Source organism: Olea europaea, chromosome 10 (genome assembly GCF_002742605.1).
Source record: "Olea europaea var. sylvestris chromosome 10, O_europaea_v1, whole genome shotgun sequence".
NCBI lineage: Eukaryota > Viridiplantae > Streptophyta > Magnoliopsida > Lamiales > Oleaceae > Olea > Olea europaea.
In genome coordinates this window covers 34,250,271-34,269,174 of record NC_036246.1, presented here as the reverse complement: position 1 = coordinate 34,269,174, position 18,904 = coordinate 34,250,271, and the positions used below count along the sequence as shown (strand labels likewise).

General features: G+C 35.1%; 1 protein-coding gene across 3 annotated transcripts in view; it reads left to right on the top strand.

Moving 5' to 3' along the window:
• The window catches only part of LOC111401946, a 5,461-nt gene extending 1,096 nt beyond the window's left edge, over nt 1-4,365 (top strand). For 2 of the 3 annotated variants that reach the window (XM_023029933.1, XM_023029932.1), the window contains one exon: nt 3,966-4,365. In XM_023029933.1, coding sequence (XP_022885701.1) covers nt 3,966-4,160 — 195 coding nt within the window. In that variant the 3' untranslated portion in view covers nt 4,161-4,365. Of the gene's footprint in view, nt 1-3,234; nt 3,512-3,965 lie in introns of those variants that run through there. The other variant, XM_023029934.1, reaches the window with a different exon arrangement.
• Nucleotides 4,366-18,904: the final 14,539 nt, after the last annotated feature.

The window sequence follows — 18,904 nt, the reverse complement described above, 5'->3', positions numbered from 1 at the left end:
GAACCATGATTTTTACTTTTCTTTCACTTTCCATTTTATGTTGATGAGCAGTTCTTAGCAGTATCTTATTGGTGATATGCAAAAAGAGTACACAATATGAAGATCAACACCAACTTATAGAATTCTTCATAAAATTGTAGGCAGCAAACCCACCAACCATTTCATCTTCTCAGCTGGAAGACACTAGAATTTTCCGGTTTTCCTAAAGCTCACTACCATTCTAGAATTCTCTAGCATGAAAAATTATAAGCTAACCACCAACACACTAGAAGGAGACCACCGACTTTGCATGTGTATATATGTGTGTGTGTGTGTGTGTGTGTGTTGAGTGTGTGCAGAAAGTGAGAGAGAAGGAGAGCAAAAAGAGAGAGTAAGTGGCGTGAGAATTATGAAGAGTGAGAAGAGAGAGAAATAATAGTGGGAAAAAGAATTAGAGTGTGAAAAATAAAAGTATTGTGAGTTTACAAAATAAATAGTGAGGTGCTCACAAAATAAATAGTGAGGTGTTCTAGTGTGTTTTGGTTAGTGTCTCTGGAGTGCGTTCAAAATTGTGTAAAATTTTTGTTTCATAAATAAAAATTATTTTCTTTTGGTGTTTAAATTCAACAATTTGGTATCAGACCGAGACGGTCGGGGAAGGATTTTTTGAGCTTCTTGAGTTCGTGCACAAAAAGAGTTTGTGAAGCTTTTGTAAAGCTTGCTTGATTACAAGGAGGTATATCAAGTTACGATGAGCGACCTACAAGCAGTAGGCAGAGTAAAGAAGTTCAATAATCAAAATTACACCACATGGCAAACTTGCATGAAGTCGTATCTCCAAGGGCAAGACATATGGGAGGTAGATGGCGAAAGTGACGTAACGCCGCCAAAAGAGGCTGGAGCTTTGAAGAAATGGAGAATCAATGCGGGCAAGGCTTTGTTTGTTATGAAGACAAAAATCGAAGAAGAATTATTCGAGCACATAAGAGACAAGATTACACGAAAGGAAGCATGGGACGCTTTAGCCTCACTATTCTCGAAGAAAAATGACCTGGGTTGCAATTGTTGGAGAACGGGCCGCTCTCGATTACTCAAGAGGAATTAACGATAAATCAATATTTTACTAAAGTTAAATATCTTTGTCGTGAAATTTATAAGTTAGACGCTTCAAGAAAGATTTCAGAGTCTCAAATAAGAAGAATAACTATGCATGGATTGAGACCTGAATTTAGAAGTTTCATTTCCGCAATAGAAGGTTGGTCAGAGCAACTTTCATTGGTCAATCTTGAAAATTTGCTGGCCAATCAAGAAACGTTAACCAGACCAATGTTAGGAGTTTCAATAAAGAAAAAAGATGAAGCATTTTTTAGCCATAAAAAAAGAGGTCGACCCCGTTAACAAAATAATAAAGAATTTAAAGAAGGTAAATTTAAAGGATGGATTAAGAGAAGCTACCAAATAAGGGGAGCTCGGCAAACTTGTGATAAGAGAGGTCAAGGATATCAACAAACTAATGGCGCGTGCTTTGTATATGGCAAATGAGGCCATTATGCTAGAGACTGTTGGTTTAAAAAGGAGTCGGCAGAAGGTAATGTAGCAACTTCCAACAAGAAAGATAAATACACTAGTGAAGAAAAATTGGATGCTGAGGCAACCATAGCAATAATTGAGTAGGCTCGAGAAAAGAAATTTAATTCAAATATAAAGGATGAATCAATGTTAGTGGTGGTCCTGTCTGAGCAAATGGATTATGGAGATGATTGGATTGATGACTCAAGAAAAGATGATTGGATCAACGACTTCGGAGATAACATCGTGTTTCATAAAGAGTTTGCAGGATACCTCTGAAGGGCCACACCACAAGACTCAATATACAAAGCGGTGCCACCCTCGTTTGGTATCACAAAGTTGGACTCTGCATAGAGAGGAACTATTAGAATTAGAAGAAGTGTTCGAAGAAACGTAGACATCGCAAAGAGTAGATCTGCTAAGGGTAAAGCAAACATCGAAGAGGATGGATCTACAAGATTCAAAGGAAATTGAAGACAAATTGCAAGAGGAGATCATAGAAGTACGACGAAGCGACGTTGGATCAAATCATCTATAGGTATCAAATGTTCAAGAAAAATTTATCAGAGCAATACAGAATCCTGAACAAAATGGTGTGGATCAGGAAATAATAGTGAAGGATCGACAAAGTCAACAGGAGATCAAGGTATGTACAAATTTACAATTACAAATAAGAAAATTAGGTGAACGTGAGAATTGAAGTACCAAGTATACAATCTAAAAATCTTTGAAGTAGCAGCATATGCTGAACGAGAAATCGAGTATTTCAAAATTCGTCAAAGCAAAATTAGACGTAACAAAAATGAAAAGAGTTAAAATGTAAAGTCAGTGTTGAATGAGAGAATTGAAGATCAACACCGACTTATAGAATTCTCTAGAAAATTGTAGGCAGCAAACCCATCGACCATTCCATCTTCTCAGCTGGAAAACACTAGAATTTTTCGGTTTTCCTAAAGCTCACTATCATTCTAGAATTCTCTAGCAGGAAAAATTATAAGCTATCCACCGACATACTAGAAGGAGACCACCGACTTTACATGTGTATGTGTGTGTGTTTGTGTGTGTGAGAGAGAGAAGGAGAGCAGAAAGAGAGAGTAAGTGGCGTGAGAATGATGAAGAGTGAGAAGAGAGAAGTAATAGTGGGAAAAAGAATTGGAGTGTGAAAAATAATAGTACTGTGAGTTTACAAAATAAATAGTGAGGTGTTCTAAGTGTGTTTTGGTTAGTGTCTTTGATGTGTGGTCAAAATTGTGTAAAATTTTATTTCATCAATAAAAATTATTTTCTTTTGGTGTCTATATTCAACACAATATGCTCTATGGTAGTTTTGTTTTACTTGTTTCATGATAATTTTTGGTAGAATTGCATTTCCCATTTTGTACTTAAATGAGCCACAATATGCTCTAAAATAGTTTGTTTTACTTGTTTCATGATAATTTTTGGTAGAATTGCATATATGATTCCCATTTTGTACTTAATTGAGCACTTGGGTTTCTATTCAATTTTACTTGAATTTGGGATATCCCAAATTTCAATTTTTACAGCATTTGGGTCCTGCTGATGGATTCCACCTGGTTTAGCTATGTAACTATCACGCGTCTTAAAAAGTGTTGTTCAAAAAGATATATATTAAGAAAAAGGAAATAAATTGTCACCCCTCCCCTCCTTTCATTGTCGCCTATGCAGGGTATGGGGCAGATGTTGCACGTGGAAGGGGAAGCGAGAAAAGAAAGTGAGAAGGGAGTGGTGAAGGTTGGGGATGTGCAACCATACGGGTGAGAACATGGTGAAGGCGGCCGGAGGGTAGGAGAGGAGAATGATTTAGATTACGATGGTACGGTGAGGGTGAAGGCGCACAGGGGTGGGAACAGGAGTAGTCGAGGGGGCGTAAGGGTGGTGGAAAAGCGAGGGGTGAACATTGGGCGCCGGGTTGACAGGGTGGAGTAAAGGGAGTGGACTAGAGGCAAGGAGTAAGAAAGGGGTGGGTGGGGAGAGAGCTGGACTGCGGGTGGGGGTAGTAGGGGTAGGCGACGGGGGTGTGGATGTGGTTGGGTAAAGCAGGTAATTATTGAATTCTGTTCTTTTTTTCCTTAAATAGCCTATTGTTGCCGCAGAACAGTGCATTACTAGGAGACGCGTGACTAGTTAATGATTAAACTGGACAGATCCGTTATTTAAAAATCCAATGCTACAAAAGTTAAAAGTTGAGGATCCAAAGTCAAGATAATTCAATGAGGAAGCATGTAGGTGAAATTTTCTCTATTTTTCTTCATTCTCCACATGAAATTAAAATTTACATAAACATCAAAAAGACTATTCCACAGTTAAACAAACGGATCCCTCAAGCATTATGCTTTTGATTACCAGAAACTCTTGTTTGATAGGCTGATCTTGAATTTGTTTCGTGCCATTACCAGGAAGTTGGATTGAAAGGACTAACAAGCAAAAGGCACATGAAAATAGTGCTGAGATGGATGAGAGAAAGGCAGAAACTTAAGCTAATATGCAACCATGTAGGGCCGACCAAACAATTCCTTTACACAACTTGGTTTACAAAACCTGGCATCATGCAGACAAGGCCTGGTACCATCCCATCAAGGCCAAGGTCATAATTACTCGATGAACCTAATGGCTATAATTGTGTGTGTTCTTGTGTAACTTAATAATTTCTCGTAGTTTGTTGTTTTGTGATAGTTTGCAAACTTGCAATCATGGTTAGTTTGATTGTAACTTAGGTCTTGTACCTTTTTTTTGTTTTTCGGCGAACAGCTGGTGCATATGCGTGAATAATATTGTTAGAATTATTTGCTTTCTTTTCGTGCAAAGTCCCCTTCAAAAGTTATTGAAAATTATTCTGGAGATAATGATGTTACTCTCATTTTGTTTGTTTCGAAGTTAAAATTTTATATTATCGCTGGCAAAATTCGAAACTCTTTTCTTTTATTTTTCCAATCAAGTTACCACTTTCGAGACAACGTCAACTGGTCACAATCCATTTCCCGTTGGTCAAACTAACAACAAATTCTGACATAGTCACCGAATTTCAGTGGAATGTTGGGTTGGTATCCGACAACGAAAATGTAGTTGATGTGGTATACCATCAGAAACATGGCAAATTAATATCAGCCCAAAGTTTGAGTAATTCGGTTGAAAGAAAAATATAGAAACCAAACTGGAATTTTGCTACAGCATATAAGTTTAACGACAATCAATAGCTTGAACCTTTATGTTTTTTGGTTAGTGTTTAGTATATTCTTATGGCATTAGCTATGTTGTAATCCAATCTTGTGATGATCCATAGGAATGCAGTTCTCCTCCTTTACCCAAAAGGAAAAAGAGAAAAATGTTGTCCTTTGGGCACAACTCAACTGGTGGATCAATCAACATTTGTCTTACTTTCAGCGGCAGGGTGGAGGTTCGAATCTTGGTGGGAACATGCGGCCAGATTTATTTGGTATGGAGCAATCACTTTGGAGGAGGATCTCTTGTACGCAAAAGTGTACAGGCGGTGAGGGGAACCCGTGATCCAGTTGAGGCATAACCAGCGATTTACCCCCTCCAAGGTTCTAGGGGTAAGGATCTTGGGGGTCCAAGATTTGATCTAATGTAAGTTGGGATACCTGGATATCAAAAAAAAAAGGAGAAAAATGTTGTTTTATTTCAGTGTCGTCTATCTTCGCAATTCTTGCATGTTGTAGACATATAACTTTGTTTGTTGCAAGGCGGGGTCTGTTAGGGGTGTAGTTAGTTTTTTGTTGTATGACACTCGTCAATCTTGTATGTTGTGTGGTTAGTATTTTGGATCCTGGACTGAATTTATTTTTAAGTCGAGGTAATATGTAAAAATAAAATAAATTTTTCATATAAAATTTTTTAGTGGGCCAGGTTAATCCACCTACATCCACCAGTTCCAAATCTTTTGATGATCCAGATGAATGCAGTTCTATCTCTATACCTAGTGGTGGCAATGGATCGAGTCGAGTCAAGTCAGCCCTTAACCTCATGAGCTCGGCTTGCGCTCGTGGCGAGCCGAGCCCAATTTGGGCGAGCTCGACTCGGTCCACGAGCTCGTGACTTATCCGAGCTAGTGAGCTGAACTGAGCTTTGGGTCGTGGGCTCGTCCTTTTTTTTAAGAGTTTTACAAATAAATGAAATAATAGAAAACACTTTTAAAAAAAAATAAAAAGTATTAAAAAATACAAATAATTTAATGAAGACAATTTTTTTATTTTTTTATTTATATCATATTGTAATATTTTTTATAAAGTATAAAATATTTATATAATGCAGACAAATTATTTTTTGAAATACATTTACGAAAAATATTTTTTTAATTTCTTTTTAAAGTAGATAAAATATAAACCCTCCGCCTTTATCCGGGCTTGGTATCGGCTATATTAATTTTAAGTGGGCGGAGTTAAAAATTGTACACGAACAACTTGTTGTAACGTGTACAATTTTTTAAAGAAAATTAAATTTAACGATTAAAAAATAAAGAAATTTTGATTAATATAATTAAATCAAATATCACTTACTTGATGACATGCAATTTCAGCGTATTTATCTTGTAGTCGAAAATGAGCGTCATGTCAATCCTTCACGTACATTAACGCTTCCAAAACATCTTCTTTCAGTCGGCTCCTGATATAGGTCAAAACCCTTTTACCTACACTTAAAGCAGACTCTGAAGCAATAGTGCTAACCAGAGGTGTCAGCAGATCTTTCGCAATTGCAGAAACAATTGGCCAACGTCTTTCATACTTTTGCTAGAATTCAATTACTTTTTCTGAACTTCTTTTTATTGGTCTGTCTGTTGACATATTATGATTGAAGTAATCAATTAATTCGGCAAATATCACATTTTGAGTTTCGACCGATGTTTGATGAGATGCAAATGTAGACGACATGGCACTAAATAAACACATTGCAGTTGCATCATATCTAAATGTATTAATGCCTTGAAATAAATTCATTATTTCGATATCATCTTCTTCAATTTCCGTAGAAGGAGTACGTGCAGAGGGTACCCGACTAACATTCGCACCCATTCTTTCCGCATATAAATATACATTCCACATAATATTTGCTCTAAATTCTTATAGGCGATTGGTGTATCAAGTATTAAAACTTTATTGATTTGATCAATTATGTATTTAGCTCCCGAAATATTATATCGGGGTCCATTGCGCATGCTAAAGAAAATAACATAGGCATTTCTTTCTAATATTTTCTAAACTTTAACTCCATAGCAATTATGATTTCACTAAAAGTATGATCATTTTTATATTTATGGAATGTTCTTGCAATTATATAAAGGTGTTCAAACACCATACAACTTGTAGGATAATAAACGCCAGATAAAATCTTTGTGGTCTCATAAAAAGATGTCGAAAATCGTTTAACTTTCAAAACTAAAATCCAATCGGATTCATTTAACATGTAATCGTTATCATTTCTAATGTGTCTATTGTTATTAAAGTCTGTTATTAAATTTTCGAAACCTTCACATGACTTTAATAGCAAGTAGAGTTTTATCTATGGTCTACGTCGCTAACAAATGTTTTAGCAGCCGTCACCCCTAGTTCGGCATAAAAATCTCCAAATGCTTGTTTTCTACTAGGAGAGATCGTAATATATACTAATGCATTCCTAATCCTTTAAAGTTTATCATTTATATGTTTTAAGCCATCTTGCACAATTAAATTCAAGATATGACCCACACAACGAATATGAAACAAATACCCATCAAAATCAGATTGAAGTGTCCTACACAATTTATCGATGACTACCTTATTAACACTAGCATTATCAAAAGTAAAAGACCGAATTTTAGTCTCGCAATTATATTCTCTAACAATACTAATAATAGCATTATATATATTATTAGTATTGTGAGGAAACTCAATAATTCTAAAAGCAATAATTTTCTTATGCATGCAACGAAGTGGGTCTATATAGTGTGCGGTTGCAGCTATATATGCTATTTTATTAACCCCTTCCCATATATCAGAAGTTAAAGATATAACACCCCCATATTGTTGTAAATCCATAATTAATTATTGTTTTGAATTATTGAAATATTGTATTGTATCGTCACGAAGAGTGTTTTGACTTACCCCAACGTACCTCGGTTGCAGATATTCTTTCACGAACGAGACGAAGTGTTGGTTGTCTGCAATAGCCCTCAACTCAACGGAGGCAACAAATTTCACCATTTCGGTTTGAGTATTGTCCTCCAAATACACACACGTTGATAGGGGTGAAGTTGTAGAACCGGCGCCTGGACTGTCAAATTATAATTGTGTTTGACCAGTTGGAAGAAATCCATGCCTGGCCGCACATGCTTTGTAGTGGCGATTGATACGGGTGGTACCAATTCCTTTTTGCCATGCCAATTTTTGTTGGCAGTATTTACATACTGCTTTAGATTTTGTAAGGCCATCGACGACTTTTCCTGTTGAAATCAACTTAAAGTGATCGCAACATTTTGCTTATTTTTTGGCCTTTTGATTTCCCCTCCATCTGGGATGTTTAATTCGGTATCTTCGTCCTCATGTTCCGCTTTGGGAACGTTAATATTATCCAAATAAATTGGATTGTGGCTTCCCTCACCATGAATGTGAACATTTTCAGGTATGGGTATGTCATTTAGATCGGCAAATTCATTTGAAAATTGACTTTGCGGCGTCCTAGGCGATTCGCCATAATGTGGCCCACATCCCATATCGAATAAACTCTCAACAAATGAGCGTTGATCCATTTGTTTGATTGTTTATGATGAAATTCAAATATAATGACTAGAAAAATATAAATGTAGTGAGATTGTGAGAATTGTGAATTTGATGAATTGAAATTGTAACTAATAAACTGTAAAAATTGAATTGCTATTTATATTTTGCAGCACAAGAGAGTAAACACTCAATAATTGATATAATAAAAGAGAGTTGGAGTAGTGATTGAGTAATTGATATGAAAAAAATAAATGGGGCTTAAGGGGAATTTATAGTAGAAGGGAGAAAAAATTTAAAAAAAAAATTTCAGTGACCGGAACGGTCACTGAAAAAGTGACCGTTTTGGTCACTTTATTTGCGAGCTCATTGCGAGCCACGAGCTGAGTCGTCGTTTGAACGAGCCACGAGCTCGTTAAAAATAACGAGCCGGGCTAGTGGCTCGTTGCTGCTCAAGGGCTCGGCTCGCCTTTCGACAAGGCCAGCTCGGCTTGGGCTCGGGCCCTATTTTGACGAGCCGAGCAGTCGAGCCAACAAGCGGCTCGACCCTTTTGACATCCTTATCTATACCCAACAACAACAATAATAATAATGTTGAGATGGAAGAACAAACAAAATGCAATTTTATTAACAAAAATATTATACAATATAAGCATACTCCTCTCAATTAATTAATGGAAGCACTCACAAAATAATATATAAATCCACTCACTCTCTCCACTAATGACATTCTCAGCTTCCTCACTCTCTCTATTCTTCTTCCCAAGCCTCTCTTCACTTTTCTCTACACACACACACACACACATATATATATACACACACACATATACATATATAAACACGAAGTAGGTGATGGATGGTTCTAGTGGGAAGGTGCTTCAAGTTCCAGATTCTTTTACGAATGGTGGTGAAGAGCAAAAATGTAGCAAGCTTTTGGGTTCTTCTCCAATGTCGGCAATTGTGAAATGCTCCAGATTTTCCAGCATGATATGAAACCAGAAAATTCTAGATAATTTAAAGTCGCTGGTGTCTTCTTTAATTCTCCCCTTTAGCATCAACTTTTCGTTGATTTAATACTTCTCTTCTTATGATACCTAGTTGTGCTCGAAACTATTTAAATTTTGAAGTACTAAGTCCTTTCATGAACACGTCTGCAACTTGTTCCTCAGTGTTAACATGTTTCAACTCTCTCTTTCCTTTAAGTACTTTTTCTCGGACGAAATGATAGTATACTTCGACGTGCTTAGTTCTTGCATGGCACACTGGATTTTCTACTATACGAATGGCTGATTGATTATCGCAATATAATTCTACCGCATAGCTTTCTGGTTGATGTAGATCATTCGTCAATAGTATTAACCATGTGCTTTCTTGAGCTGCCATTACTGCTGCTCTATATTCAGCCTCTGCGGTTGACAAGGACATGGTTGGTTGTCTCTTACTACACCATGATACTGTAGCTGACCCAAGATTAAACACTTACCCAGTTGTTGATCTTCTTGTATCTTGTCATCCAGCATAGTCCGCATCACAATAGCCAGCGGCTATCTTTATTTTTCATATTAAGTAATTCATAATCAATTGTTTCTTTTAGGTTCCTTAGGATCCGTCGCATTACTTTAAGGTGTGGCTTCTTTGGCTTTTCTATAAAGCAGCTTGCTATCCCTACTACATATGCAATGTCAGGTAGTGTTAGCGTCAAATAGTTTAAGCTTCCTACTAGCTGTCGATACATCGTTGCATTCTCCAAATCCTTGCCTTCATCTGCACATAGCTTGGAGTCAATCTTGATTGGTGTCAATATTGGTTTGCAGTCGATCATTCCAAACTTCTATAAGAGATCTCTGCTATATTTTGTGTTAACACAAACATAATCCTTCTTTCGTTCTTTTCATCTCAAGTCCCATAAAATGATTTAGTTTTCCAAACTCTTTCATTTGGAATCTTACTGATAGATTCTTTTTAGTTCGTTGGATTTCATCTTCATCATTTCCAGTGATGATAAGATCATCCATGTATACTAGGACTATTGTTAATTTTTCTTTTTGTGCTTTAACAAATAGGCTCGAGACTGCTGGTGTTACCGAGTATCCACTTTGAACTAAGAATTTGACTATCTTATCGTACCATGCTTGTGGTGCCTACTTCAACACATAAAGAGCTTTCTTTAGCTTGCAAACATATCCCGATTTTCCTTTATTCTCGAATCTCTTTGGTTGCTCCATGTATATGTCTTGATCAAGTTCTCCATGGAAAAATGCATTTTTCACATTCATCTGCCACAGCTTCCAAGACTTTCTTGCTGCTCAAGCTATAAGTACTCTTACAGTAGTAACCTTTGCTACTGAACTAAATGTCTTATCATAGTCCAGCCCATATTGCTGAGAAAATCCACGAGCTAATAGCCGAGCTTTGTATCTTTGAATTGATTCATCTAGATATTTCTTTACTTTGTAGACCCATTTGCAGGATATAAGCTTCATTCCATCGGGCCTTCGCATTAAATCCCAAGTCTCATTTTGCCTTAGAGTCATGAACTCTTCTTCCATTGCCTTTCTCTACTCCTTGTGTTGGATTGCTACTTCAAAAGTTTCTGGCTCTGTGGTACTATCATCTTCTTCTACTGCTGCATTAGCGTACTTGGGGTTTGGTTTTCTCTATCTAGTTGATTTTCTCAACTGTGGTTGTGGCCTCACCTCAACCTTTTCTTGTTGACTCGGTCTTTTCATTTCTAGTATTGTCTGATGTACACCTATCTGCCAAGGACTTTGTATTGCACCAATGGACCCATTCTCATCACTTGATTCATGTACATCTTATTTTTTCCTCAGGACTTTGTTGTGCTTCTGTGATATCTTCTTGTAATTTGTCATCTATTTGTTTTGAATCTGGTAACTCCACTTTCCGCGGTGTCCATCATGAAGACGTTTCATCAAACACCACATTCCTTGATGTATAACAATGGTTGGTTGTAGGGTTGCAGCATTTCCATCCCTTTCTTTAGATGTTATAACCCACAAATATACATCTGATTGTCTTTTTATCAAACGTGTTTATCAAGTGATCAGGCATAAACACATAATAGACGCAACCAAAGACACGAAAGTGACTTACTATTGGCTTTTTTTTCCATAGTTTCTCAAATTGTGAAGTAAACCCCAGCTTTGGTTGTGGTAGTGTGTTGGTCACATGTGCAGCAGTCTTCATACACTCAGTCCAAAACCTTTCTGGCACATTCTTTGCATATAGCATACTTCGACACGTTTCTATAAGGTGTCGATTCTTTCTTTCTGCTACACCATTTTGTTGTGGCATGTTTGGATATTTTGATTGATGGTGCATCTTATGTTCTCTTAAATATTGGGAGAATTCTCTTGATGTATACTCTCCCTTATTATCCTTGAGTAGGCACTGAATCATATGTTCGACTTCTCCTTCTACTTTATCTTTAAACTCCTTGAACTTTATAAATGTCTCGAATTTTTCTTTCACAAAGAAAATCCAAACGTACCTTAAGAAGTCGTTGATGAATGTCACCATGTAACACATTCCTCAATTTGACGGTTGGTTGACAAGTCCAAATACATCAGAGTGTATAATCTCCAATAGTTTCTTTGCTCTGTAGCTTGACTCCTCATATGGTAGTTGATGTGTTTTACTGTATTGACATCCAGCACATACCATATCATCTTTGAACTCGAGTTGAGTACTGTTCGGAGATTTTTCTTCATGCCTTGCAAATGATAGATGTCTTGTAATTGCACCTGACTAGGACTAAAGTGAGGTGTGATAACTATCTTACAAATGTGAACTATTGGCAATCTTGAATTATTAGCAGTTACCACCATTCGACTTATTTTCTCCTCCGTTGTATTTAGCAGCTTCTCTTTATCGCTTGTCATTTAGTTGAAACATTCAGAACCGACAATCCAATCATTTCCATAATTTATTTGTCCAAAAAATATCACTGCTAGTGTGATTCTTCTTCCGAGGCTTGAATGCATTCCTCTCCTTGAATTTGTTCTGCGAACGATGCTACAACATCCCACTGTTCTTCACTATTATATTTTTCTTGTTGATTAGAAGTTGTCATATTATCTTCTACTGATCGTTTCTTAAATCGAAAGTCTCTGGCAGAATGGCCTCGTTTTCCACATACAAAGCATGGACCATATTTCTTTGAAATCTCTTAGATGACCAACCTCTCTTGTCGTGATTTTGTTTAGCTCCCCTTGTCATAGAACTTTCTTCGTGTTTATTTTCTTTTAATTCTTTATTATTCTATTGACGGAGTCAACCTCTTCTTTTATGACTAAATAATGCGTATTCCTCTTCTTTCTTTATTGAGACCTCTAACATTTGCTTGTTTAGCGCTTTTTGGTCGGCCAACAAATTTTTAAGATTGACCAATGAAGGTTGCTCCAGCCAACCTTAAATTGCAACAATAAAACTTCTAAATTTAGGTCTCAATCCATGTATAATTATTCTTCTCATTCGAGATTTCGAAATTTTACTTGAAGCATCTAACTCTAAAATTTTACGACAGAGAGATTTAACTTTATTAAAGTATTGACTTACGGCTAATTCTCCTTGGGTAATCGAGAGAAGCTCATTCTCCAAAAGCTACAACCTCATATCATTTTTCTTTGAGAATAGCGAGGCTAAAGTATCCCATGCTTCATTTGGTATGGTCTTGTCTCTTATGTGTTCCAATAATTCTTCCTCGATTGTCTTCTTTATTACAAATAAAGCTTTACCTGCCTTAATTCTCCACTTTTTCAGAGTTCCGACCTCCTCTGGTGGCATCACGTCACTTCTGCGAACTACCTCCCACAGGTCTTGTCCTTCATGCAAGTTTGTCATGTGGCGTAATTATGACTATTGAGCTTCTTTACTTCGCCTATCATTTGTAGGTCGCTCATTGTAACTTGATTTACCTCTTTGTAATCAAGCAAGTTTTACATAAGTTTCATAATCTCCTTTTTGTACACGAACTCAAGAAGCTCAAAAAATCCTTCCCGGATCGTCTCACTCTGATACCAAATTGTTGAGATTGAAGAACAAACAAAATGTAATTTTATTAACAAAAACATTATACAATATAAGTACACTCCTCTCAATTAATTAATGGAAGTAATCACAAAATAATATATAAATCCACTCGCTCACTCTCTCCACTAATGACACTCTCAGCTTCCTCTGTTCCTTACTTTCTCTATTCTTCTTCTCACGCCTCTCTTCACTTTTCTCTACAAACTCATACATCAAACACATATGCATATATATAGGTGTAAGAAGTCGGTGAAGGATGGTTCTAGTGGGACAGTGCTTCAAGTTCCAGATTCTTCTACAAATGGTGGTTAAGAGCAAAAAGGTAGCAAGCTTCTGGGTTCTTCTCCTATGTCGGCAGTTGTGAAATGCTCCAGATTTTCCAGCATGATATGAAACCAGAAAATTCTAGATCATTTAAAGTCGGTGGTGTCTTCTTCAAATAATAAATAAATAAGTTCTTTTAGTTCGTGGTAGAGAATGGGTAATAAAGTTGCTCATCATTTAGTAAACTGGTTAACGTTATCTATTTGAGTATTTTCATGGGGAAAAAAAACACTTGAACTTTCGTGCCTTTTCTAACTTCTAATAAAAAGGGGACTGAGGGTCTACTACTGATGCAATAGTAAATTAATCCAATTTTACTATGCATGATGTCATTTTTTATGTTCCATTTTGTTTATGTCAAATAAATATTCTTCCACATACCATGCCACAAGCATTAAAAAAATAATAATTTTAGTAAATATAAATTGTCATGAGCAAAAAGAAAAAGAAAAACTCTTCGCACATGAGCTTTAAAACAAAAAAAATTCTCCGCACAATACGGAGAGATAGCAAAGCATGTGCGGAGTAAAAAAGAAAGAAAAAACTCTTCGCATAGTGTGGAGAAATATTTGCGAACACTATCCTCACAAGTGCGGACTCTCCGTACAGTAAAAAAAAAACTCCGCACAGTGCGGAGAGTTGGCAAACTCTTCGTACAGTGCGAAATTTAAAAAAAAACTCTCTGCACAATGACTGTCACGTGCGTTTCACAAATTTTGCATTTATCGTATTTTTATTAGTGTATGAATTTTAGTTTTTTAGAAAGTTTTTGAAGTAATATCTAGAAATATTTCCATGATATAAGAAAATAATTGCATAACAGTATTGTGTCATCTAAAAAAAATATACTTATATATTTCATACTTGAATAAGAAATATACGAGATTATACAAATTATTTTGCTTGTATTCTTTGATAGTGTTGATATGATTGAATTGAATGTGAAGATTATATTTCTAAATTTTGTTTAATTCAATATTGAAAAATTGAAGATTGAGCACTATATTCATATGCATTTATATTTTGTGCTTCATATATATTTAATATTTATTTTATGCTTATATTGAAAAAATAAAAATCAACAAATTTTTTTGAAATTCAGTTTGATAAGTAAATGTGCGGTGTTCTACATTCTAGGTATTTATAAGTGCAAAAATCGGTATATAAAAATACAGTAAACTGCAAATACGATAGGCAACTTATATAGTAAGTTGCAAATACGGTAAATAGCATATACGGTAAGCTACAAATACGGTAAGTTGTTTGCAAATATGGTAGACAGCATATACGATAAGGTGCAAATACGGTAAGTTGTTTGCAAATACGGTAAGCTGCAAATACGGTAAGTTGCCTGCAAATACGATAAGCTGTATATATGATTTTATAATTTGTTATAAATGTATAAAATTTATTTAATATTGAATTTCTTAAGTATTAAATTTTGTAATTCAATATTGTTTCCTTTTTTATAATTTTATTTCCGAGAATTAAAAAAAAAAGTGGCTATGAAATTACTAATTTTTAAATGTATTTTTTTTATTGAAGATAAAAATAATTTTTTTATGTTATTTGTAAAAAAAAATTATTGTAATTTTATTAGCGTAATAAGAAGATTTATCATGCATTTTTATTTTTTGCATTTTGTGAATAATTTTATTTATGGTGATTGACAAATATTCTTCCACACACATCATGTCAATAATATTAAAAAAAATTAATAATTTTAGTATATATAAACTCCATGAGATAAAAAAAAAATCTCCGTACATGAGTAAAAAAAAAGACTCCGCAAAGTGCAGAGAGACAGAGAGATATCAAACTATCTTTCCGCACAGTGTGAAGAGAAAAACAATAACTCTCGGGACTTTATCTGCAAGTTCCAAGAGGTATTTTCTCAAACAACTTTTGAGCAATGCATTTAACACTTTAATTCCTGACCTACAACCCGAAAGTATACTTTCATAGAAAATTGTATCCGCTTCTAATGTCCAAGAGCTGTTATCAAGCAAGTGTAAAATATTGAATTTGGGTGGTACTCTAGAGCCTTTATTTGTGAAAGCAATGTCATGGTACTATCAATATCTCATTCTTTGCAAACTCAGATATTGTTTCATTGTATGAATCACGAGAAAGCTCATTTCCAATATTGTAAATATGATTTGCATGCTCAAAAATTGAGTTGTGACTGAAATTTAAAGAAGACAATTGATTTTGAGCCATGTTGTTCGACTCTGTTTCGTTGTATATACGAAAAATTTACAACCTTGAAATTTGACTTGTAATTAAGGAATTTGAAAGCAACTCTCCGCACTGTATGGAGAATTTTTTTTTCTCTCTGTAATGTGCGGAGAGTTGGTTTGTCATCTCTCCGCATTGTGCGAAAATTTTTTTTTTACTCCGCACTGTGCGTAGAGTTTGTCAACTCTCCCCACATTGTGCGGAGAGTTTTTTTCTCTCCGCACTGTGCAAAAAGTTTTGCCATGGTGCGGACCAACTCTCCTCACAGTGCGGAGAGTTTTTTTTTCTCTCCGTACTATGCGGAGAGTTAGTTTGTCATCTCTCCGCACTGTGCGGAGAGGGTTTTTTTACTTCTTATTGTGCGAAGAGTTTGTCAACTCTTCGCACATGATTCAACTCTCTCCCTACTGTGCGGAGAGTTTTTTTTTCTCTGCACTTTTTTTTTATTTTTACTTCGCACTTGGTTCAACTACCTCCCCACTGTGCGGAGAGGTTTTTTTTTCAATTTTACAATATTGAATTACACAAAATTTAGAAATATAATATTCACATTCAATTCAATCATATCCACATTATCAAATAATACAAGCAAAATAAATTGTATATTTCTTATTTAAGCATGAAATATACAAGCATATTTTTTCTAGATTACATACTGATGTGCAATTGTAAAAAATAATTTGATATTATTTTTTTATATCATGAAAATATTTTTAGATATTGTTTCAAAAACTTTTCAAAAAAATTAAAATTCATACACTAATAAAAATACGATAAACACAAAATTCGTGCAACGCACGTCATGATAGCAACTAGTTTTCATATAAGAGTTGTGGTTGTGTAATAAGCTATTTTAGCATTGATAAGTTGTATTGTTCCTTCTATTCAGTAGTACAGTGATAATAAGCTATTAATAAATTTAGAGTTGATTACATAATTCACTTTTTTCAATTCACCCGATTTAGATTTCTAACTTAATTAGTAAACTTGTTTTAAAAAAATAAAAATAAAAATGTAGCATTCTTGTTTTTTCACAATTTAATTGTTTTGATGCCTTCCAAATTTTGGTGGGTTTTCTTGCATTTCTTATATTTTATGTAATATGATAATGATTAGGAATAATTGTAGCAAAAGTTTCATAGCTTTAAAATATTGGTAGACTTTCTCCAAATCTTTCAATATTTACAATCGTCACCCCTAACCTTTTAAACCGTTGCATATGAGGCCCTTTTAGACAATTGTCATCCAAGAAATCTTCAGTAGACCACGGAAATTGAAATTTACACCTTTTTAATAATTTCAAAGGGGTAAAATAGTAATTTTATATTCATAACATCAAACAGTTAAAATAATTAAATTAAAAACCCACAAAAGAGGGGGGAGGAGGAAAAAAAACCCTATCTTCTCCCCCCTCGCCAAACCCCCCAACCCTCACCTAAAATCATAAAATTGGCCAAGCCACCATCAGTCATTGCCATCGGAACTCTACCATCGCCACCTAGCACCCAGCACAACCACCACCTTCAAACTGCCACCACCACCTTACCAAAATCAAAGAAAAGAATATAAATATGTACCCTAACCACTCGCCTCCGCATTCATCACCACTCGCCGCTGACTTCAAACATGGAATGAAATAATTAATTTCTAAAATATGTGGACAGTCAATGGATACAAAATGTGGAAGCCCAAAACACTATGATAAATTCCTTGTACACCAATGTCGAAAAAATAATAATAATAATAATAATAATAATAATAATAATAATAATAATAATAATAATAATAATAATAATAATAATAAAACCCGGAACATTAGCCCATCGTCGACATTTACAAATTCAAATCCTAAAACCCACAAAAAAAAAAAAGGATACTTCAAAGCAATGGCATAAGATGCGGTGTAACTTTCATGGATGAAGAGACAATTAGTGCGAAGTACCACTCTTTTTCACCATAAAAAGCCATACACATTTTTTTCACAATGAAGCATGTTCAGAAATCAATTAAACTCCATTCAAATCTAGGATTGTTTCTCATAATTGTTTTAATTGAGGACAAAGTTTTCAATTTGAGGTGTGAGCTTCACTAGTTGCCTGCTCCTCAGCTGCAAATGCGGACCATCATGACCACTAATTGTTGTCATCGATGATTTATGAAGGGCTACCTAATAAGGATTGGGCAATGGTGGTGATATTTTGAGGTCATTTGAGTTGATAGTGGCCGGCAGTTTTGGGGTTTTTGTTGCAATTATCCCTAATTATTATTTAGTGATGGTTTTAGAAAAAGTTCGAGTTTTCAAATCAAATGAACCCTCGAAATCATGTCGGTCGGGTCAACCACCCGAGGTGACTCAAAAAATAAAAAATGAAAGAAAAAGAAAAACTTTTTGCATTTGACAAAATCAGTGGAGTGGTTCTCCTACTCTCAATTATTTTATGAATCTGAATAATTGAATGTGTTGACCTAATCAATTTTCCACGATCCTCCGAAGCAGCACTAGCAATATTTCAATCAACATATTGATGACTCCAGATTCCAATCAACTACGTGAATTTGATATTATCAAAATAGATGAAATAGACACTCATTAGTGAGCTCGGTCAAAATTTGGGACGACCAATCAAACTTTGATATTTAAAGAAAATCTGCAGTCGACCACAATTTATCATTGTTGAAGAGAAAATCAATATTTAAAAATGTTGATTATATGATCGTCTCATTTCCTAGTTTTGCGTTTTCATTGTCGTTTAGGAAATGTTTCATGAGAAATTCATGGTACGATTTTAAATATTGATAAGGCTTCCGTCACATTCTTGAAATCCTGGCAAATCATGTATCACTAGAGTGGTTAGTACCTTAAAAGTAAAGTTAGACACCTCTTGAATCTTGTTCTTGAATTAATCTTACAAGGATATGAATTTAATAAATTTTCTTCTTGTGATTTAATATTTTGATTTGGAACAATGATTTAGTGAATTATGTGTTATTTAAGTAATAACTTTGTTGGTCAC